This window comes from Hypanus sabinus, chromosome 9 (genome assembly GCF_030144855.1).
Source record: "Hypanus sabinus isolate sHypSab1 chromosome 9, sHypSab1.hap1, whole genome shotgun sequence".
Taxonomy (NCBI): Eukaryota; Metazoa; Chordata; class Chondrichthyes; order Myliobatiformes; family Dasyatidae; genus Hypanus; species Hypanus sabinus.
Window position 1 is genome coordinate 11,329,937 of NC_082714.1, and position 22,658 is coordinate 11,352,594.

Here is a 22,658-nt window from a genome sequence, read left to right on the forward strand (position 1 = left end):
TCCAATCTCCAGTACATTAAATACACTAAGTGAAACAAGAAAATCACAGCAGGTGAGCAACAGTAGATGAAAATCACTCAGTGATTCAAAGTAACAGAGGCTTGGCAGCAAGAAAACGGTCTTGCATTCCTCCCAGGTAGAGAACCAGAGAGCAGACAATAAGAGAGTGGTTTATGATGGGGGAAGAGGGATGAACCAGGAAATACAAAGCAATATGTTTGATTCAAAACTCAAAAAGCATCTCAATCAAACATAATTACACTCATACTTCTGTCTGCTGAAACAATCATTTATTTCATGCTTTTTGATAAGCGGCGTTTTAAATTCTGTAATATTTGTAGAGCATTGGTTAACATGCTCAGGAACATTGCCACAAATCCTAGCTAAGCCAACGAAGCAATATAAAAACTACAATGATCTAACCCATTAACTGTGAGTTAGAAATAAGGCTCAGTGTTTCACGAGTAAGGAATTCCTTTCCTAGTTTGGAATAGTGCAATGATCATGAGTTATATATTACATAAAATCACTCAATATGAAACCATATCCATTGCTTTGGATATTAAAAGCATGTAAGACTGATAAGAAAGAACAATTACTATAAGTGGAGTGAGTGAGCGAGAGAGAGAGAGAAAATGAGTTCTGCTGTTTGTCGGAATATCAGACTTTTGAATTTAAACTGTTGTGGGAGCTCATTCTGATGTAAGGGTGTCCAATCATCTGTGAACTAGAAAGAAGGTTCAGCGGTATTCCATTCGTAAGGAATTCCTTTACTCGTAAGAAATAGTGCAATGACCAATTAGCGTGAGAAACTTTTCTATACCATATCACTGGTTAGCAGGCTCTGAAGCCCGACCAGTCTAAGGACGCTTCTTTAAGTCCTGCACACTGCTGTCACTGGAAGCGTCATTGTTCAATTGTCTTCAATGTTCCGGCGGCAACTGGGATCCATCAACAACATCAGATACAGTTTTGTTTTAGTTGATCCAGGGACAAGCATCTCCCATCCTCTGAATAATTTATACAGGACCGAACACTTAAACACAAGGATTTAATTATTGCTGCTGCTGGCACGGCTGTGGCGGAGAGTTGGGAGAGAGCCTGCGGTTTGTTTTCCCGAGACTGTTCTTGGCCGCGGGACAGATATCTCTGTTGAGGCAGCCCGAGCAGTGAGGGTTCACTGGCAGGCAGATCTGCTGACCAAAGCCCACCAATAGCCAGTTGGTTTCACTCCAGAGGTCCCTGGAAGAGGAAGAGTAGGCAAAGTATGTATATCATGAATGCATCGTTAATCCACCTATATGTACTTTGTGCTCGAAGGAAGGTGCGGACTGATTCAGAGGCATTGGGACGACGGGCTTATCAAGAGGCATTTACAAGAATGAACACAGAACTGCCAGACACAGTACAGGCCGTTCGGCACACGTTAGTCTGATCTTCCCCCTGACTTAACCCTTCGTTCTTCCTTCATCCATGTGCCGATCGAAGAGTCCCTTAAATGCCACTAATGCATCTGCCTCTACCACCATCTCTGGCAGTGCATTTCACACATCCATTACCATCTGTGTGAAAAATAAACCTACCCCTGACATCCCCCCATACTTACCTCCAAAAACCTTAAAGTTATGCCTCTGCGTATTAGCCATTTCCACCCTGCGAAAAAGTCTCTGGCTGTCCATTAAAGAGATTGCTTTTAAAGGCCTTCAAATAATGACTGATTTAGAAAGCAAGTTTTATACTTAAGACCTTGGGTCTATTCAGTCTATGCTTCTTATCATCTGCAACACCTCAGCTATAAATGATCCCAGCAAATTCCCTCGCACTGCTATGAATGGGTGGGAGGGAATGTTGTTGAAAACTGTTGGACATTGAAAGGTCAGGATAAAGTGGGTGTGGAGGGAATGTTTCCTTTACTGGGACGGTCTAGGATCCAAGGGCACAGCCTCGGAATAAAGGGACGTCACTTTAAAATTGAGATGAGAAAGAATTTATTCAGCTAGATTAAGGTGAATCTGTGGTATTTGTTCCCATAGACAGCCATGGAGGCCAAGTCATTGGGTGAAAGATTGAAAGGTTGAAAGATTCTCGATTAGTAAGGGTGTCAAATGTTACGGGGAGAAGGTAGGAGAATGGAGTTGAAAGAGATAATAAATCAGCCATGGTGGGGCAAACTTGATGGGCCAAATGGTCTAATTCTGCTCCTATATCTTACGGTCTATAATAGAACATATGCCTAACTCATTTACCCTTTGCTAACATGCTGTCACCCCAGTTTTGTCCATCTGCTCTACGTGCATATGCCAGCCACCCTCCTTTCATGAAGGGCTCCCCAATCTACCAGTTACCGTGGCATCCAATCCTCCAGCGCCAGTCTGGTTTCCTCAGGGGTTCTGGTCTCCTTCTGGAGCCACTGCAACCGATTTGTGATCCTGTGCACGTGGGTGTCCACGCCTGCAAAAGGAAGAGGGGTGAGGATTATACTCAGATGGAGGGTGAGTGTGGAGGTTGCAGCAAGACAAGGAGCTCCAGGCAAGTGTGCAGCTACCCCAGATAAGGACGTTCTTCGGAGAAAAAAGCTTCCCTTCACAGTTCAAAGTGAAGGCTGCCACGGTAACGTAGTGGTTCACGCAACACTATTCTAAATCAGAACATCATGGTTCAGAGTTCAATTCAGGTCACTTGCACTGAACTGAGGGTGTGGCCTGCAACTATCTCACTTTTGTGGACTTCAGTTCTGAACGCTATTGTTTGCATGATATTTTTCTCTCTGCACATGGGGTGTTTGCCAGCCTTTCTTTGTTTTGATGGGTTCTGTTGGGCTTCTTTGCGTTGTGGCTGCCTGTAAGGAGACAAGTCTCAAGGATGTATAAAGTACACATACTTTGATAATAAATATACTTTGAACTTTGTACTGTGATTAGGCTAGTATTAAGAAGGTGGATTGCTGGGCAGCAGGGCTCGTTGGTCCAGAAGGGCCTGTTCTGCGCAGTACATCTAAAGAAATACATAAAATGTGTTAACAAAGTATGTAACGCTACCATGACATTCATCTTATAGTGGACTTTCATAGTAAAACAAAGAAATACAACAGAATCAACGAATTGGATTTACTGAGTATGCCCACATGGAAATGAATCTCAGGGTTGTATATGTTGACATATATGTACTTTGATAATAAATTTACTTTTAAAAAACAAATAAAGACTGACTGTACTTTTCACCGCAGGGGACTGCAGCCAAGACATTTCGCATACCAAGACAAGATGAAATGGCAGAGAAGCCTCGATGGGCCAGACATCCTAATACTGCCCCTATATCTTCAGGTCTAAGGTAAGGATGTAATCGCAGGATGCAAGGCGCATGCAAACTAAGGAACAATTACTTCACTAACTTCAAAGTATTACTGGCTGTCAGCTTGTAGTGTCTACTGACTTTTAACACATGTGTTGTGAATAGTGATTGACCTTGCAAATAATGAATTTGAATATACACAGTTTATCAAGTGCTCAATATCCGTAACTGCTAGTCAATTCTGTACAAAAATGGCAATTTTCTGTTCAGGCTTCACAGCATTTTATTGACAAGGTGTTCTTTCTCCTTGTGCACAGGGAAATACAGTGTGAACGGGCATCATGTGCAAGTTCTCCAAGTCCAGCTCATCAGCAGTAACACAGGTGTGGGGCAGAATTAAGTATAGTACCATGCAAATGCCTTGGGCACATATACAGTACATCTTGCTATGGTGCCGAAGACCTTTGCGCAGTACTGTAGTAATTTTATGTATCACACTGTACTACAACTGCAAAATAAAAACAAATTTCATGACGTATGTGAGTGATGATAAACCTGATTCTGATATGGGTCTCTATTGTGGACTGAGAGTGGGAAGGGGGCAGGGAGAGAGGAATCATGGTTGGAAAAAGTGGAAGGGAGAGGTGAGAGAGCGGGAAACACCAGAGAGATGTTCTGTAATGATCAACAAGCTAATTATTTGGAATCAAATGACCTTGCCTGGTGTCTCAGGGTACCCGTGCCAGCCCCTGCCCCTGGCAGTCCTTCTCTGCCATCTGTCCCACACCCATCCCATGGCGCTCCACCCTCGCCATTCCCGACATCCTTTGCTCCTGCCAGATTTACAAGCTCTCTCTGCTCCACGTTGACAAGCAGGTACTGTGCAGAAGTCTTGTGCACCCTACCTATATACAGTCGGCCCTCCTTATCCGCGAGGGATTGGTTCCAGGACCCCTCGCGGATACCAAAAAACGCGGATGCTCAAGTCCCTTATTCAACCTCAACCAGTCTCAATGCAGTGGACCTTGGGATCCAGCGGAACCCCAGACCTTATTTAATTTGTCTCAGTGCGGTGGACATTAGGACCTGGTTGGCCGAGCTCTGAATCCGCAGTGTTTCTGTTCACAAAAATAATCATGATCACAATTGAAAATAAAGTGGAAATAATAAAGCAATCGAAAAGAGGTGAAATGCCATCAGTCATTGGAAAAGCGTTAGGCTGCAGTCAGTCAACGATTGGAACAATTTTAAAAGATAACGGATGAAGGGAGCAAAGTCGCCCCCTGCCCTTTTTGAGAATCGCAAGGTCGCTATTATTTCGTGTCTGAGACCCAGGAAATGAGAGAGAGAGAGAGACGCAGGATCACAGCAAAGGCAGTTGTTATAGTCAACGCAGAATACACAACCAGGTGGAATGTCTCTTAACAAAAGCAGAATGGAACCACTGATTACTGCTATTGTCTCTTGGAGAAGGAGTTGTGTATTGAGTGCTGTACTATTCATTGAAACCCCTCAGGGGACAACCAGAGTGGTCTGGTTGAGGGATTGCATCATCCCAACCTGATTGACATCTGAGACCCCGTGAGTGAGGATAAAAGACGGGTCTGGGGAACACCCCTTTAGACACACCAGGAGAAACGCTAGAAATCCAGTGACAGTGTATTATAGCAAAAGCTGGTGGGAGCTCATGTGCATCCTCCCAGGATATATGCGGCCTGCCCAGGGAGGGCTCTCCGCCAGCCTATCTAGCCACCTAGATCTGCCTGCCTGCCTGAACCCCGGGAGCCTGTCTACCTGAACTTGAACTCTGGGAGCCCGCTCCACTCTGCCTACCCGGACTCTGGCAGCCCACTCCGCTCTGCCTGCCTGAATTTCAGGAGCCGCTCCACTCTGCCTGCCCGGACTCTGCGAGCCCACTCTGCTCTGCCTGCCTGAACTTTGGGAGACCACTCCGCTCTGCCTGCCTGAACTTCGGGAGACCACTCCGCTCTGCCTGCCTGAACTTCGGGAGCCGCTCCGCTCTGCCTGCCTGACACTCTATCTACCTCAGCTCTACCCTTAAGTGCCATGGCATCCCCATCCTGCCCTCCCCCTAGTACTTCAGTGTCTGCGTCCTGCGTTTGGGTCCATCCGGCCACGTTCCTGACAGTTTGTCAGTCTTTGTGCGTAGTTCTTCATTGATTCTATTTTATTTCTTTGTTCTACTGTGAATGCCTGCAAGCAAATGAATCTCAGGGTAGTATATTGTGACACATACGGTACTGTGCAGAAGTCCTAGGCACATATATATAGCTAGGGTGCACAAGACTTTTGCACAGAACTGTATATCAGTTAAAATAGGAAGGTGGTTGGGAAATAAGCTTTACGTTAGCTCAGCAGTATTAAGTATTATTTAGTAACTGAAAAGACAATACTGTCCATAAGTATTAGGCACCCTAGCTATATATATGTGCCTAAGACTTTTGTATAGCACTGTACATACTTTAATAATCTATCTTCTTGAACTTTAATTTGTCTTTTTGGCTTCCAGGCTGTTTTGCTGACCTTCTGGTTCTCTCTTTTCCCATTTTCTGACTCAAATTACTTTTTTCCTCTAACTCTTTCCGTTAAAGCAATAAATATGCCACTAAGCTAAAACAACACAGAACCAACTCTTGTGGTTACAATTTGCTGGCGATGAATTCATGTTTGAGCACCAGCTCTGCTATTCCATAGATAGAAACGTAGAAAACCTAGAGCACAATACTGTGCCGAATTACTTTAGAAATTACCCAGGATAACAAATAATAGATCAGCTGCTTAGGATGGAGATGAGAAAATAATTCTTTTCCTCAGGGATAGGGAAGTCCGCCATGGACGGCCCCAACCCTGGCTGTGGAAGGAGGAGGGTTGGGCATGGGGCTAGCAACCACATCCTATAAAGTCCTAGTGCTACAGAAACGGCAACAGTCGTTCCGAAGACCTCATCCTTGGGGGAGCAAGGATCTTCATCTGGAAGACATATGAAGTTATACGGTGAAATTCCCAAGTCTGTGAAACTCAGAGAGCTGATCATCCTTCTGTCATCCAGGACCACCGCCACTGGAACATAGAATGTAAAGAGCATGTGAAAAAGTGGACAGGCGGCGCAAACTGCAGCTCGAACGACTGGCATCACTGAGACAAGATGGACACAGTCTGGGCAGAAGTGGCTCACGAGAGAGAAACCACTGCTTTACTCAGAACGTGAGGAAGATGACACCCTGTGTACACAGGGAGGGGCATTCATGCTATCAAAAGTAGCACAGAAGGTATTGATAGGACAGCATTCCCATTATCTCGTCATTCTTTAGAACAGAGAAGAAAAAGATCAAGATGAATGTCGTACACTGTTATGCGCCAGCTAACAACAGCGATGAAGAAACAAAGGACTACAACAGACTCCAGCGCACCCGAGAAGCATATCCCGAGAGAGATGTTAACATTGCCCTGGGAGACTTCGATGCAGAAATAGGATTGGATAATATGGGCTACGAAGACGTGGTGTGAACACACGGACTGGGTATGATGACCGAGAATGGGGAGTCTGTGCATTTAATGGCATGGTCATTTAAGGCAGCACCTTCACCCACAAAAGAATTCACAAGGACACCTTGGTGTCACCTGACCACATAACAGAGAACCAAGTAGACCTCATTATTATATCCAAGAAATACAAGATGTCAGAGTGACATTACCTCAAGATGCAAAGTGAGGACAGGAGAAGATGTCACATCTGATCATCACCTCTTGGTTGCAAAGCTAAAATTCAAATGAAGGAAGAATTAGATGGAATCAGCATCAACTAAGCAGAGATTCAACTTCAACCTATTGAGAGACATGCAGACCCAAGAAACATTCAAATTGGTCCACAGCTACACCCTCCATGTGATACAAGAACTGCATCAGGAAGAGGATCTGCACTGCAAATGGAAGGAAGTTAAGGAGAAGCTGGTCTCAACATGTCAAGAGGTACTAGATGCCAAAAAGAACCAGCAGGAAGAATGGATCTCACTACTCTCATTGAACCTCTTTGCACATTGTTTGTCTGTCACAAGTAAGGACCCACAATGCAGTGCTAACATCTCTAGCCTGGCATCTCCACAACAGTTCACACCTCTGTTCATGCAAAGTTAAGGCTAACGACCCTCTCATTACCTCTACGGCTCTTAACATATCGAGATGTGGGTCACATGTGATTGTTGAACTTTTAAACAACTCACAGAGTTTATGAACCGGAAAACTACCTACCCACCATGGATCAGAACTGAAGAAGCCTCTTAGGTGAGGGGCAAAATGTCTTTTGGACAACACAGCAAGTCCAGTTGCATTGATTTACTACCGCTTGATATACAATGAGCTGGATGACTGAGAACCTTCAAAGACAATACTTGGATTGATCTGCACTAAAGGAACTTGGTTTTTATTCTCTTTTGTTCCGGTGAACAAAATCAACAAACCCCCCCCCCCATTTCCTGTTCTGCACTCTGTCCTTTCACTTCTCTCACCTACCCTTTACTTCATCCTGGGTCTCCTCATTCCCTTTCTCCTATTGTCCATTCTCCTTTCCTATGATATCCTTTCTTCACCAGCCCTTGACCTTACCCACCCACCTGGCTTCACCCATCACCTTCCAGCCTCTCCCCCCCCCCCACAAACTTTTAATTCAGCTATCTCCCCCCACCGCCACCACCCTTCCCTCTCAGTCCTGAAGAAGGGTCTTGGCCCGAAACATCGACTGTTTATTCACTTCCTAGATGCTGCCTGACCGGATGAGTTCCTCCAGCATTTTGTGTGGGTTACTCTGGATTTCCAGCATCTGCAGAATCTCTCGTGTTTCTCGTTTTGTTTTGTGTTCTTTTTCTGTGAAATTGCATATAATTTACATTAAAATGTATGCTTTACTTGCAAAAGTGATGGTGCTGAAATTGCATCTGTACATACATGGACTTGTGCACATGACAACGAACTTAACTTTTGATTTTCATACCAGCGTGCGCAGCCTCCTGTCTCTCCTCGGGGCAATTAACAATGGACAATGAGTTCCAGCCTTATCAGCGAAGGCATATCAAAATCTCAAGGCGAAACAAAAATGCTGTGACAGACAGCATAACCCAACCACCTGCACAGCCCTCCAAACAGAATAGAAGGCTTCCTAGTGGTGGGACGTGACCTGGAATCTCTCCATGGAGGACAATAGGCTCGTCGTGATGATAACCACTCACTTCCTGCTAGCAAAGCAATTAGTTCCGAGCCCTTTGATTCTGTGCATATACGCAGCGCCCATTGTTCTGCTGCGACCAGAAAGCTTGGATACAGTGGCGACACCTCGTCCAAAGTCACTGCAAAGCCCAGTGGAGCTTTGGGAAGGTATGAAAGGAGCTACATATATGCACCTTTGTGCGTGTCCACCTTACACTGTGTTCACTAGTTTATCAAACACCCTACCACCTGGTTGACAATCTGACTCAAGAAAGGCACCAATTCATAATGTTGGAAATATCTTTACTATGAACATCCCAGACAATTAGTCTTCAAACCCTGATTTTATCGCACTGGTATAAACAACATTATGCAGAAAGAGTCTGATAGTAATCACTGAGCCTCTGTGTTCCGGTACAGAAACCATGTACTAATGAGAATTAAATTGCAGTTTACATCTTTCTCATAATATTGCCTACAGGTTTAAGGTGATGTGACAGGGTAGACACAGAGACACAGAACATTACAGCACAGTACAGGCCCTGTTGTGCTGACCTTTTAACCTACTCTAAGATCAATCTACCCCTTCCCTCACATGTAGCTCTCCATTTTCCCCCCTGTCCTCCACGTGCCTTTCAAAGAGTTTCTTAAATGCCTCTAATGTATCTGCCTCTAATCCGATGAAGGTGTATACAACTTTTCAATAAATGCTCTTTAGCTGTGACATGGTACAGCAGAAGGTTCCAGGAGGATTCATTGTCACCAGGACTGCAATGGACAATTGGAACAGCAGTACTGAGGGATCACTGCACGGCACGTGAGACAACATTTGTTTTAAGACATTGAACCTCTTGGGTAAATGTACAGAAATATTTCAGAGATGTGGGTTATCATTGTGATTGGCTCTTCCCAATTCTCCTGAGTAAAAGAACATAGAACACTACAGCACAGTACAGGCCCTTTAGCCCATGACGTTGCGCTGACATTTTACCTTCCCTACTAAATAGACCTCCATTTTTCTATCACCCATGTGCCTATCTAGGAGTTTCTTAAATGCCCTTAATGTACAGAATCTGCCTCTAACATCACCCCTGGCAAGGCATTTCATGCAATCACCATATAACTATATAATAATTACAGCACGGAAACAGGACATCTCGGCCCTTCTAGTCCGCGCCGAACGCTTACTCTCACCTAGTCCCACCCACCTGCACTCAGCCCATAACCCTCCATTCCTTTCCTATCCATATACCTATCCAATTTTACTTTAAATGACAATACCGAACCTGCCTCTACCATTTCTACTGGAAGCTCGTTCCACACAGCTACCACTGAGTAAAGAAACTCCCCCTCGTGTTACCCTTAAACTTTTGCCCCCTAACTCTCAGTGTAAAAAAAAATCACCACTGCCAACCCCTATACTTTTCTCCAATCACCTTAAAATTATGCTCCTTCATATTAGCCATCCCTGCCCTGGGGAAAAGTCTCTGGATGCCCGCTCTATCTACGTATGGCTCTTATCATCTTGTACAGCTCTCTCACCCAACCTCTTGTCCTCCTTCACTCCAGAGAGAAAAGCCCTATCTCAATCAACCTTTCCTTATAAGGCATGCTCTCTAATCCAGGAAGCATCCTGGTAAATCTCTGCACCCTCTTAAAGCTTCCACATCCTTCCTGTAATGAGGTGACCAGAACGGAACACGATATATGGAGATTATAACTATGTTCTTGGGAAAAGCTTAAGAGTATCGGCAGAGACTGAAAACTGTAGCTAATGTTCCAAGAGTGAGACTTGAACTTACTTCTCTAGAAAGGTAATGGCAGGTGTTTGGATTCTCCTGTAGACTGAGGGTCACTTATTAATTACTCGCCTCTATACTGAACTGAGGTTGTGGCCTGCAACCAACGGGCTCCTGGATCGACTGTAACTGGCTTCGTGGCTGCGGACTCACTTTGTGAACTTTAGTTATTTTTATTTTTATGCTTATTTTAATTGTTTACACAATTTGTTTTTTTTTAACATTGTGTGTTTGACGGTCTTTTTTTTAAAATGGGTTCTGTTGGGTTTCTTTGCTTTGTGGCTGACTGTAAGGAGACGAATTTCAAGGTTGTGCATATGTAACTTGATGACAACTGTACTTTGAACTTTTTAAGACTGAGATCGATGTTTCTTTTTCTTCATAACCAAAGAACGTAAGAAATGGGAGCAGGAGTCTGCCATCTGGCCCGTCGAGCCTGGTCTGCTATTCAATAACATCGTGGCTAATCTGGCTGTGGACTCAACTCCACCTACCTGCCTTTTCCCCAGAACCCTTAATTCCCCCACGATGCAAGAATTCATCCAGCCGTTTCCTAAATATTTTTAATGAGGAATTTATTATGGTGTAATTTTAGGCAGAAGATACCAAAATCTGAAAGCACGTATCACCAGGCTTACAGACAGCTTCAGTCCACCCTTTATCAGACTCTTGAGCGGACCTCTTGCACGAAAAGATGAACTTTTGGCCTCACAATCTACCTCATTATGATCTTGCACCTTATCGCTTACCCTACACTGCAATTTTTTGGTAGCTTTTACATTTCGTTCTGCATTATTCCTTTACTTTATTCCAGCTCAATGCACTGTGTAGAGATTTGATCTGTATGAACAGTAGGCAAGCTTTTTCACTGTACATGTGACAACAATAAACCAATTCCAGTAAGCTGTCGATTGCGATATAGGTGAGTTACAATAACAGTGAGAGGTTTCCTTCAGCCTCCCTGTGGGCTTCTCGAAGGAAGTGACTCTGGGTGATGGGACAAGTTGGTGAGCATTGCGCTTGCTCTCAGCTGTTTTGGAAGGAGCTCACTGTCTGACTCCCGCCACACTGTCCCATGGAGTCACCAGTCCTCGGGGCCAGCTCACTGTCTGACTCCCGCCACACTGTCCCATGGAGTCACCAGTCCTCGGGGCCAGCTCACTGTCTGACTCCCGCCACACTGTCCCATGGAGTCACCAGTCCTCGGGGCCAGCTCACTGTCCGACTCCCGCCACACTGTCCCATGGAGTCACCAGTCCTCGGGGCCAGCTCACTGTCTGACTCCCGCCACACTGTCCCATGGAGTCACCAGTCCTTGGGGCCAGCTCACTGTCTGACTCCCGCCACACCGTCCCAGGGAGTCACCAGTCCTCGGGGCCAGCTCACTGTCTGACTCCCGCCACACCGTCCCAGGGAGTCACCAGTCCTCGGGGCCAGCTCACTGTCTGACTCCCGCCACACTGTCCCATGGAGTCACCAGTCCTCGGGGCCAGCTCACTGTCCGACTCCCGCCACACTGTCCCATGGAGTCACCAGTCCTCGGGGCCAGCTCACTGTCTGACTCCCGCCACACTGTCTGACTCCCGCCACACTGTCCCATGGAGTCACCAGTCCTCGGGGCCAGCTCACTGTCTGACTCCCGCCACACTGTCCCATGGAGTCACCAGTCCTCGGGGCCAGCTCACTGTCTGACTCCCGCCACACTGTCCCATGGAGTCACCAGACCTCGGGGCCAGCTCACTGTCCGACTCCCGCCACACTGTCCCATGGAGTCACCAGTCCTCGGGGCCAGCTCACTGTCCGACTCCCGCCACACTGTCCCATGGAGTCACCAGTCCTCGGGGCCAGCTCACTGTCTGACTCCCGCCACACTGTCCCATGGAGTCACCAGTCCTCGGGGCCAGCTCACTGTCTGACTCCCGCCACACTGTCCCATGGAGTCACCAGTCCTCGGGGCCAGCTCACTGTCTGACTCCCGCCACACTGTCCCATGGAGTCACCAGACCTCGGGGCCAGCTCACTGTCCGACTCCCGCCACACTGTCCCATGGAGTCACCAGTCCTCGGGGCCAGCTCACTGTCCGACTCCCGCCACACTGTCCCATGGAGTCACCAGTCCTCGGGGCCAGCTCACTGTCTGACTCCCGCCACACTGTCCCATGGAGTCACCAGTCCTCGGGGCCAGCTCACTGTCTGACTCCCGCCACACTGTCCCATGGAGTCACCAGTCCTCGGGGCCAGCTCACTGTCTGACTCCCGCCACACTGTCCCATGGAGTCACCAGTCCTCGGGGCCAGCTCACTGTCTGACTCCCGCCACACTGTCCCATGGAGTCACCAGTCCTCGGGGCCAGCTCACTGTCCGACTCCCGCCACACTGTCCCATGGAGTCACCAGTCCTCGGGGCCAGCTCACTGTCTGACTCCCGCCACACTGTCCCATGGAGTCACCAGTCCTCGGGGCCAGCTCACTGTCTGACTCCCGCCACACTGTCCCATGGAGTCACCAGTCCTCGGGGCCAGCTCACTGTCTGACTCCCGCCACACTGTCCCATGGAGTCACCAGTCCTCGGGGCCAAAGCTCTGATGAACATCACTACACCTCGAGTCTGCCACCAAATCTCTATCTTCCCTCCAAAAGACTTTGATCTTTTACTGGTGTACGGTGCCTATCACCACCCCAGTCCCTCACAACAGCCTGAAATCTAATCACGAGTTGACATAAGACCATAGGATTGGAATTAAGCCATTCGTCCCATCGAATCTGCTTCGCAGTTCCGTCAAGGCTGATTTATTATCCCGCTCAGACCCATTCTCCTTCCTTCTCCTTCTGATGCCCTGACTAATCAAAAACCTATCAAAATCTACTTTAATTATGCCCACTGACTCGACCTCCAAAGCTGCCTGAAAATGAATTTTTCAAATTCACCATCCTCTGGCTGAAGAAGTTCCTCCTCACTTTTGTTCTAAAGCAGAGGTTCCCAACCTCTTTTATGTCATGTAACCAAGGGGTCTGTGGAGACAGGCTGGGAGCCCTCTTCTAAAGGGACGTCCTTCTATTCTGAGGTTGTGCCCTCTGGTCCTAGACCCTTCCCACTATAGGAAACATCTTCTCCATGTCTACTGTGTGTCAGACTTCCAATATTCAATAAGTTTTAACGAGATTCCCTCCCCATTCTTCTAAACTCCAGCAAGAACAGGCCCAGAACCATCGTATGTTAGTCCTTTCATTCCTGGAATCATTCTCGTGAACCTCCTCTGGACCTGCTCCAATGCCAGCACACCTTTTCATAGATAAATTGTCCAAAACTGCTCTCAATGCTCCAAGTGACCTATGGAGACATTGTAAGCTTCAGCAGGATATTACCACTGACTTACACTAGCCATGTTGTGGCTTCTACAAGGCCACAAGAAATGAAGGGTTAAATTGATGAGGAAAGAATGAGCAGACATTTTCCCGAAAATAAAAGGGTGAGGACTGACCAAGTATTAATCTTTAATGAACCAGAATCAGATCTATTACACCTGACTTACACAATGTGAAATTTTTGGCAGCAGTACAGTGTGAGGACATTAAAAATGTCAGGGGAACATGCAGAGGTGGTGTAATGGTTAACATAATGCTTTACAGTAACAGCAACCCGCGTCCATTTTCCGCCACTGCCTGTAAGGAGTTCATACGTCCTCCCTGTAACCGTGCGGGTTTCCTCCAGGTGCTCTGGTTTCTTCTCCCAGTCCAAAGATGCACTGGTTGGTAGGTTAATTGGTCATTATAAATTGTCCCATGACTAGACTGGAATTAAATTGGGGTTTTGCTGGGTGGTGTGTCTCAAAGAGCCAGAAGGGCCTATCCCACTCTGTATCTCAACACAAAAATCCACCCATGAAACTCTAAGAGGACGTCTGCAAACGGAATTGGCTTAATATCATATGTACCAAGATACAGTGAAAAGCTTGTCTTGCATGCTGATCAAACAGATCAAATCATTACACAGTGCATTGAGAAAAAATAAGGCAAAGTAATAACAAACTGCAGAATAAATACCATAAGATATCAGAGCATAAGTAGACCTTTCTCCCATCGAGTCTGCTCCACCATTTCATCATGGCTGATCCATTTTTCCCCTTAGCCTCAGTCTCCTGCCTTCTCCCTGTGTCCTTTCACGCCTTGATCAATCAAGGATCTATCAACCTCTATCTTAATTATACCCAATGACTTGGCCTCCAGGGCTGCCTGTGGCAATGGATTCCACAGACCCAGCAATCTCTGGCTACAAAAATTCCTCCTCATCTCCATTCTAAGAGGATGCCCCTCTATTCGGAGGCTGTGTCCCCAAGACAGACTTCCCCACTGTAGGAACCATCCTTTCCACATCCACTCTATTGAGGCCTTTCAGCAGTCGATAGATTTCAATGAGGTCACCCCTCGTTCTTCTGAATTCCGGTCAGTAGAGGCCCTCATGACAAACCTTTCAATCCCAGAATCATTTTCATCAATCTCCTTTGAACTCTTTCCAATGTCAACACATCTCCTCCTAGACAAGGGGCCCAAGAGTGGTCATGATACTCCAAGTGACACCCCATCAGTAAAGCCTCAGCATTTCATTCTTGCTCGTATATTCTAGACCTCTTGAAATGAATGTTCACATCGCATTAGCCTTCCTGGCCACTGACTCAACCTTAAAGTGTAACAGCTACAGAGAAAGTGGTACAGGTAAACAGCAAGATCCCAGATCATAATGAGGTAGATTTTGAGATCAAGAGTCCACTTTACTTCATCAGGGATCCAGGTAACAGTCTCAGAACAGCAGGACTGAAGCTGTTCTTGAACCTGGTGCTGCATGCTTTCAGGCTTTTTTGTCCTCTGCCCGATGGAAGAGAACAGGCGAGAGAATGTCCAGGGTGGGTGGGGTCTTTGACTACACCAGCTGCTTTACTGAGGCAGCGAGAAGTACAGACATGGAGAGGGAAGCTGATGTCTGTGATGTGCTGAGCTGCATCCACAACTCTACACTTCCTCAAACTCATGAAGAATTGAGATAGAATGCATTCTGTACTGCATTGATAAAAATTGGTAAGGGTCAACAGGGACATTTGTAAAAGAACAAAACTGGGCACTGTCAATATAAGACTTCAACAAAAAAGTCCAATCAAAATTCCACAGGCTTTTCTTTATCCAGACTTAGCTGGTGGAAGTTACTCTAAATAGAGTGAATGAGCATTGTATCAAAACTAGACATGTACAAGTGGGAGGAGGGAGCAGAAAGGAATGTAAATTATGTTAAATAAAGCGGTTGGAAAGCTGTTTATTCCTCATTCACTGATTTTCAGAGAACTTTACTGGCTGTAATTGGACAGCATGAAGTTCAAAATGATGTGATCTAAATAACAGATTCAGAATAAAAAGGCTGAGAGAACTCTTTGGAGCGAAGAAGGATGAAAGGTGACTTGATAGAGTTGTATATGGTGATAAGAGGCATAGATAGAGCAAACAGCCAGCGCCTTTTCCCCATTATGGCAATTGTTAATACTAGAGCACGTGCGTTTAAGGTGATTGCCAGAAAGCGTGTAAAAGTAGTTTTTAAAGGACAAGGTGAGCATATGGAACTGTACTGGGCAGTCCCAAGTGTCGCCACACTTCCAGCACCCACATAACATGCTCAGAACTCACTAACCCTAGCCATACATCTTTGGAATTTGGGAAAAGGTGTCAAATCTTACAGCACAGAATTGGAAACACCAATCCCCAGGAAAGGAGCATTCACAGGAACCCCACATGGTCACAAGGAAAACATACAAACTCCTCACAGACAGCGACAGGAATCGAACTACGATCTTACAGCTAGTGGAATGAACTGGCAGGGGTCGTGGTAGAGGCCGATACATTAGACATTTCAGAGAGTCTTGATGCACATCGATGTTAGTGAAATGGAGGACTATGTGGCAGGGAAGGATTTGAATGATCGTGGAGCAAGTTAAACGGTTGGTACAACATTTTGAGCCAAAGGGCCTGTATTGTGCTGTAATATTCTATGTTCTATGAAGCTAAGAAGTTAAACTCAAGATTTTACTCCTCAAGGTCATATTGTAGTTAGCCAGACTGAAAGATTAAACTGTAACAAATAGCCTTTGTTTAGTGTTAATTTTCTGACATGAAATGCAAAGCCAATAGACTGTAGGCTTGTAAACCAAAGCGTGCACAATACAGTACCACTCACAACCATTCCCACCTCTCTCTGAGTGCAGCACTCTCCACACTACAATAGGAGTTTCAGCTTAAATCAGGGTTCCGTGAGAGGTCACTAGGGGTTCTATGAGAGATCATGATTTAATAATAAACATTGTTTTTTGAACTTTGCACAGCACTCGATGCTCGCACTCGCAGTGGTGGGCAGTAATGGAGTATCTCAGCTCTGTATGACAGTGCGCAGTTGGACCACGTTTATTTGGTTGAGTCCATTCTCAGTTTTTGATGCAAGATAGGGGAGACCATTTATAATTGGTGAGCGCTGTATTGCATGGAGGGGAGGATGGGAGGCTGATGAGGAACAGAAAGTGCATTTCCTGAACATTGAATGCACTCACTCAACTTGGGCTGTAACATCAGCCTCTCCTTACGGAATTACCTCCCTCAACTTCCCCTTACACGCCGCCAACTGACTTATGGGAGCAAATAAACTACCAGTGTAGGCGAACATTGGAGGGAAATTTTCATTCTAAAGATGGTCCAGTGGGGCAATTTGTGAAGAGCAGGTGTGAGATGATAGAGGATTCTAGGCCCAGGCCTGTGGACAATTCTGAAAAGGTGAATGATGAAGAATTACAATCTTCTGAGTCATTTCACTGCACTAGTGCAACAACGGACACAAAAAAGTCCGTCTTTACTATGAAAGTTACTTATTAATGTGTTTTACATGGACTGGTTAACCAAGTTGTCCTATTCCATTTCGCCTAGTCTGTGCCAAACAACTTACTAATGTATCAATGGCTCCAGCAAAATTGAACAGATACTTAAACACAAATCACAGCCATATGACATGTGAAAGTGCTGATTATTTTGAATAACTATTGGAATCCCAAAAGAAACCAACTAAAGCTTTTGAAAGCAAAGTCAGAGTCAGTAAAAAGACTCCGGAAGCAAGTTATTAAGTAGCTTTAAGACCAGTTCTCTCAAGAATGTTTAAAAAACTGTGTGAAAACATGGACAAAGAGCACACCAATCTCCTGCTACCTACAAAACTCCAGTGGCCTAGCAGAGGAAGAGTTCTTAGCAGCGTATTTGAGCTGAAAGGTGAATTGCAGGAGTAATGAATTCAAGTGACAAGCTTCTTGGATTTAAAAAAAAATTGAATCTTCGGTAAAATCATGTTGCAAAAGGAAATCTTGAAATGTTTCCACTGCTGCTTGCACTTGAGAGTGAGGAAGGATATCTCAGCCAGTCTCAAATCTTATTGAAAACCTCCTGGAGGAACTGCAGAACAAAATGAACAGTATTTTTCCTCCCTTTCAACACAAGTGTATGACTGGGTGAGGGACCCTTTCTCTGAATCTTCTGCTCAGCCCGAGAACTTGACTTTGAGAGAAGAGGAAGAACTTTGTGAGCTGCAGTCTGATCGTGCACTCAAGATGAGATTTACTGACCTGCCCCCGGACAAGTTCTGCATTTCTTTGAAAGCAGGGTATTCCACCATTCATAAGAAAGCAATGATCATTTTGCTGCAGCTTTCAACTTCTTACATGAGAGAGCAAGCTTTTTCTTGTTTAACAAGCATCAAGAGCAAGGATGGAATCATCTCATTTCAGTTGAGGGTAAAACCCATTTGCGCTTAACTCAAATTCGACCCAGAATTGAGAAATTTATTGTGTTTGCCTTATGAATTTTTAAAACTTATGAAAGGGAAAGAAAGAGATTAATTTCAAGAAAGGTAAGCTAAGCTTAACTATCCGGTTTCTTTTCAAGAAAGGTTGACTAAAAGTCATTCTCTACTCAAAACAGCATTGACAATTACTTTTGGATTATTATCCACAACTCACTGATTCAGCTAACGTACCATGAGCTGTAGATATAATAATTTTTATGCATGGGTTCTCTGAGACCTGAAAATTATTTCAGGGTTCCTGCAGGGCAAAATGATTGAGAAAAGCTACCTTAAATCATGTTATCAAAGCCAAAGTCAAAATAAATTTATTATCGAAGTGTGTATATCTCACCATCTAATACCATGCAATACATTTTCTTCAGGGCATTCACAGTACAACAAAGAAATACAGCATAATTTATGAGAAGCTAAAGATAAATTGCGACTGATAAAAAATCAACTAAGGTGCAAAACAAGACAAATTGTGCAAATAAAAAATAATGCTGAGAACATGAGTTGTAGAGTCCTTGAAAGTAAATCTGTTGGTTATGGAATCAGTTGGGATCTCAGTTTTGAGGTCAGTGAAGTTATCCACACTGGTTCAGAAACCTGATGATAGTAGGGTAATAATTGTTCCTGAAGCTGGTGGTGTGAGAGCTAAGGCTCCTGTGCCTCCTGCCTGATGTTAGTAACAAGAAGAGAGCATGGCTTGAATGGTGGGGGTTCTTAATGATGGATGCTGCTTTCTTGAGGCAGCACTTAAGTTCATATTCAAATTCAAGTGTATTGTCATTCAACTGTACATGAGTATACAGCTAAACAATGTTCCTCTGGGGCCAAGGTGCAAAACGTGGTACATACAACACACAAAATAATATGAACAAATAAAAATATTACGCAGATGCACGAGTTGATATAAAGTGCATATCAAAGGTTCAAAGGGTCATTGTATTATCAAAGTGTGTATGCAGAATACAACTCTGAGATTCGTCTTCTCCAGATAGCCATGAAATACAGAAGAGCCATGGCAGTTGTTGAAAGACATCAATCTCTTCCCCCACCCACCTCGCATGGAACAAGAACAGGACTCTGCAAATCTGAAACCACCAACCTCTCCCTCGTACAAAACTTAACAGATCACCCTTCCAGACGCGGCAGCTGAAACATCAAACCCCTAACCCTCAAGTCTCTCCTACGCAAAAAATACAGCAATAATAACAGTAACATATAACGTAGTTAAATACTGTATACAACAGTATAATGGCACTGGCGATGTCATAATAATGTGTACTGGGCAGTAGCAGGGTGTTAGAAGTCTCACAGCCTGGGGGAAGATGTTGTTACCCAGCCTAGCAGACCTTTTCTTAAACTGCAGTACCTTCTACCTAATGGTAGAGCGCACAGTCCTGGGGGCGCCGGTGCTCAGTGTGATGGAGCTAGAGATGTTGCTGCCAACACCCACTGTCTAAGCCAGCTCTCCATCAGGAAATCTAAGATAAAGTAACGGAGGCTCCTTGTAAATGTGCTCAATGGTGTGGAGTGTTTTGCCTACGATGGACTGAGCTGTATCCAACACCTTCTGTAGACCTTTCCAGTCCTGGGCATTGGTGTTTCTGATTCTGTTCAGTAAGATTTGAATCATGATAGACATCTTTTCCAGACTGGCTTTAAAACTAATCAAACTTCTAATTTAACAAAGGCGAAACACAATTGCCAGTCAGGGTGGAACTGATTAAGCATATCCATCACACTGCGGTAAACTACATTGATATTATGCTCATAATTTACATACATTTTTAAACCTCTGCAATTTTCTTGAAGAATTACTTTTATAGATGAATGAAACAGAAATTACAGCAGTGTCTCCCAATAAAATTCAAACTTTGAACCTTATTAGGAGACATTGCTGTCGTTTCCGTTTTGTTCACAGTGGCCATTTCTGTTAGGAACACCTGCTCGTTAATGCAAACATATAATCAGCCAATCATGCTCAATGCATGCAGATAGAGTCGAGAGATTCGGCTGTTGTTCAGACCAAACATCAGAATGGGGAAGAAATGTGATCTAAGTGATTGACCGTGGAATTGTTGGTACCAGATGGGCTGGTTTGAGTATCCCAGAAACTGCTGATCTCCTGGGATTTTCACACACAACAGTCTCTAGAGTTTATAGAGAATGGTGTGATAAACAAAAATCATCCAGTGAGCTGCAGTTCTGCAGGTGACAAATCCTTGTTAGTGAGAGAGGTCAGAGGAGAACGGCCAGACTGGTTCAAGCTGTCAGGGAGGCGACAGTAACGCAAATAACCACACTTTACAACAGTGCTGTGCAGAAGAGCATCTCTGAATGCACAACATATCAAATCGGGAAGTGGATGGTCTACAGCAGCAGAAAACCACACCAAGTTGCTCAAATGTACCTGCTAAAGTGGCCACTGAGTATAGTTTGCCATGAGTCACAAGCTGCTAGGTTGTTCCAATGCAAAACTTATCAAAAGACAGCATTTAATAGTAAAGATTTATCATATCTTTTTATTAAAGATATAATTTTTAAAAATTCCAATTATTGATGACTTGAACTAATTAATTCCAATTTTTTTAAAATTTCATTGAGACATGTTGTGGAATAGACCCTTCCGGCTCTTTGTGCCACGCTGCCCAGCAACCCCCCTATTTAATCGTAGCCTAATCACGGGACAAGTTACAATGACCAATTACCCTACCAACTGGTACGGCTGTGGGAGGACACCGGAGCACCTGGAGGAAATCCATGCGGTCACAGGGAGAACATACTAACTCTTTATGGGCAGTGGCAGGAATTGAACCCAGATTGCCTCTGCTGTAAATCGCTACCATGCTGCCCCAAATTTAATTTGCTAAATAATTTTGAATATCTTGAGCGCTTCCATTATGCTTTTTGCTCCTGTCCGTAATACCCTGGGATTCACCTAATTTCCAACTGGTTATAAAGTCACAGAACACTACAGCACAAAAGCACGCCCTCTGGCACACCTAGTCCAAGCCAAGCTATTACGCTACCTAGTTTCATTGACCTTCACCCAGACCACAGCCCACAACACCCTCCCATCCATGTACTTATCCAAACTTCTCTTACACATTGAAATCAAATGCACATTCACTACTTCCGCTGGCCGCTCTTTCTACACACTCATCACCACCTGAGTGAAGAAGATTCCCTTTGAACATTTCACCTTTCACCATTGACCCATGACCTCTAGTTCTAGTCTCACCCAACCTCAGTGGAAAAAGTTTGCTTGCATTTACCCTCTCTATATCTTCCAAAATTTTGTATTTCTTCATAACTTAAACATCCAGAGAAAAGCCAGTCCAAGAATTCTTAACGGTGCATTATCATTTTAAATCATGCTGTTTTAATCGTGATAAAATTACTCAACTTTAAGACAGATTGGAGAAGAATGTTTGGAGCTTTTGATTTCAAAGGAAATCAAAAAGCAAAGGAACTTCCTGGAAGTTACACCCGTTTTTTGTCTTCAATTAAACACTGTAGGCAGTTTGTTTACAGATGTGTTTCTGCATTTCACTGGGTTAGCAGAAGTTCACTGGAGCAATGTCTTATCTTAGTCGCCAGTCTGCACTGCAGCGCCACTCAATGGCGTGGATGACATACATCGTGTAATGTTTGACACAAAAGACATGGCATGTATCTCTCCACTAACTAGGGGTAAAATTCTTATAGTAAGCTTCACCACTCGAAAGAAAGAGGAGCAGCTTTAAGTTCCTGGGCATCAACATGTCAGAGAATCTATTCTTGGCCCAATCACAAAGAAAGCAAACCAACAGCTCTTCTTCATTAGGAGTTTGACAAAATTTGTTATGTCCCCATACCCTCTAGTTTCTACAGATGTACTGTGGAGAACATCCTAACTGGCTGCATCATCGCCTGGTATGGAGGCTCCAATGCACAGGACTGAAGGAAGTAACAGTGGGCTGTAGACCCAGCCAGCACCATCAGGGGCACAACCCTTACCACCATCAAATACATCATACTTTTATTTATTTATTGAGATACAGTGCAGAATAGGCCTTCTGGCCCTTCAAGCCGCACCACCCTGTAATCCCCTGAATTAGTCTTAGCTTAATCGTGCAACATTTTACAACCAGTAAATTGCCAACCGGTCTGTCTTTGGTCTGTGGGAGGAAACCGGAGCATCTGGATAAAACCCACACAGTTACAGGGAGAACATACAAACTCCTTAAAGGCAGCGATGGGAATTGAACCCAGGTTGCTCGTACTATAAAGCGATGTACTAACCACTACGCTACTGTCTTGCTCCTTGAAAATCACATCTTGAAAATGAGATGACTCAAGAAGGCAGCATCCATTATTAAGGACTCTCACCATCCAGGACTTGCCTCCTTCTCATTGCTAATTTCAGGGATCAGATACAGGAGCCTGGAGATACACACTCATCATTTTAGGTACATCAATTTCTGAATTGGTCCACGAACGA

The 22,658-nt window shown here is 44.7% G+C and overlaps 1 protein-coding gene across 2 annotated transcripts in view; it reads right to left on the bottom strand.

The window, feature by feature from the left end:
* Positions 1-275: 275 nt before the first annotated feature.
* Positions 276-22,658, bottom strand: part of nthl1 (nth-like DNA glycosylase 1) — a 28,114-nt gene continuing 5,731 nt past the window's right edge. For both annotated transcript variants that reach the window (XM_059979048.1, XM_059979047.1), the window contains 2 exons: positions 2,346-2,451; positions 276-1,242 (listed from right to left, as the gene is read on the bottom strand). In XM_059979048.1, coding sequence (XP_059835031.1) covers positions 1,056-1,242; positions 2,346-2,451 — 293 coding nt within the window. In that variant the 3' untranslated portion in view covers positions 276-1,055. The remainder of the gene's footprint in view (positions 1,243-2,345; positions 2,452-22,658) is intronic.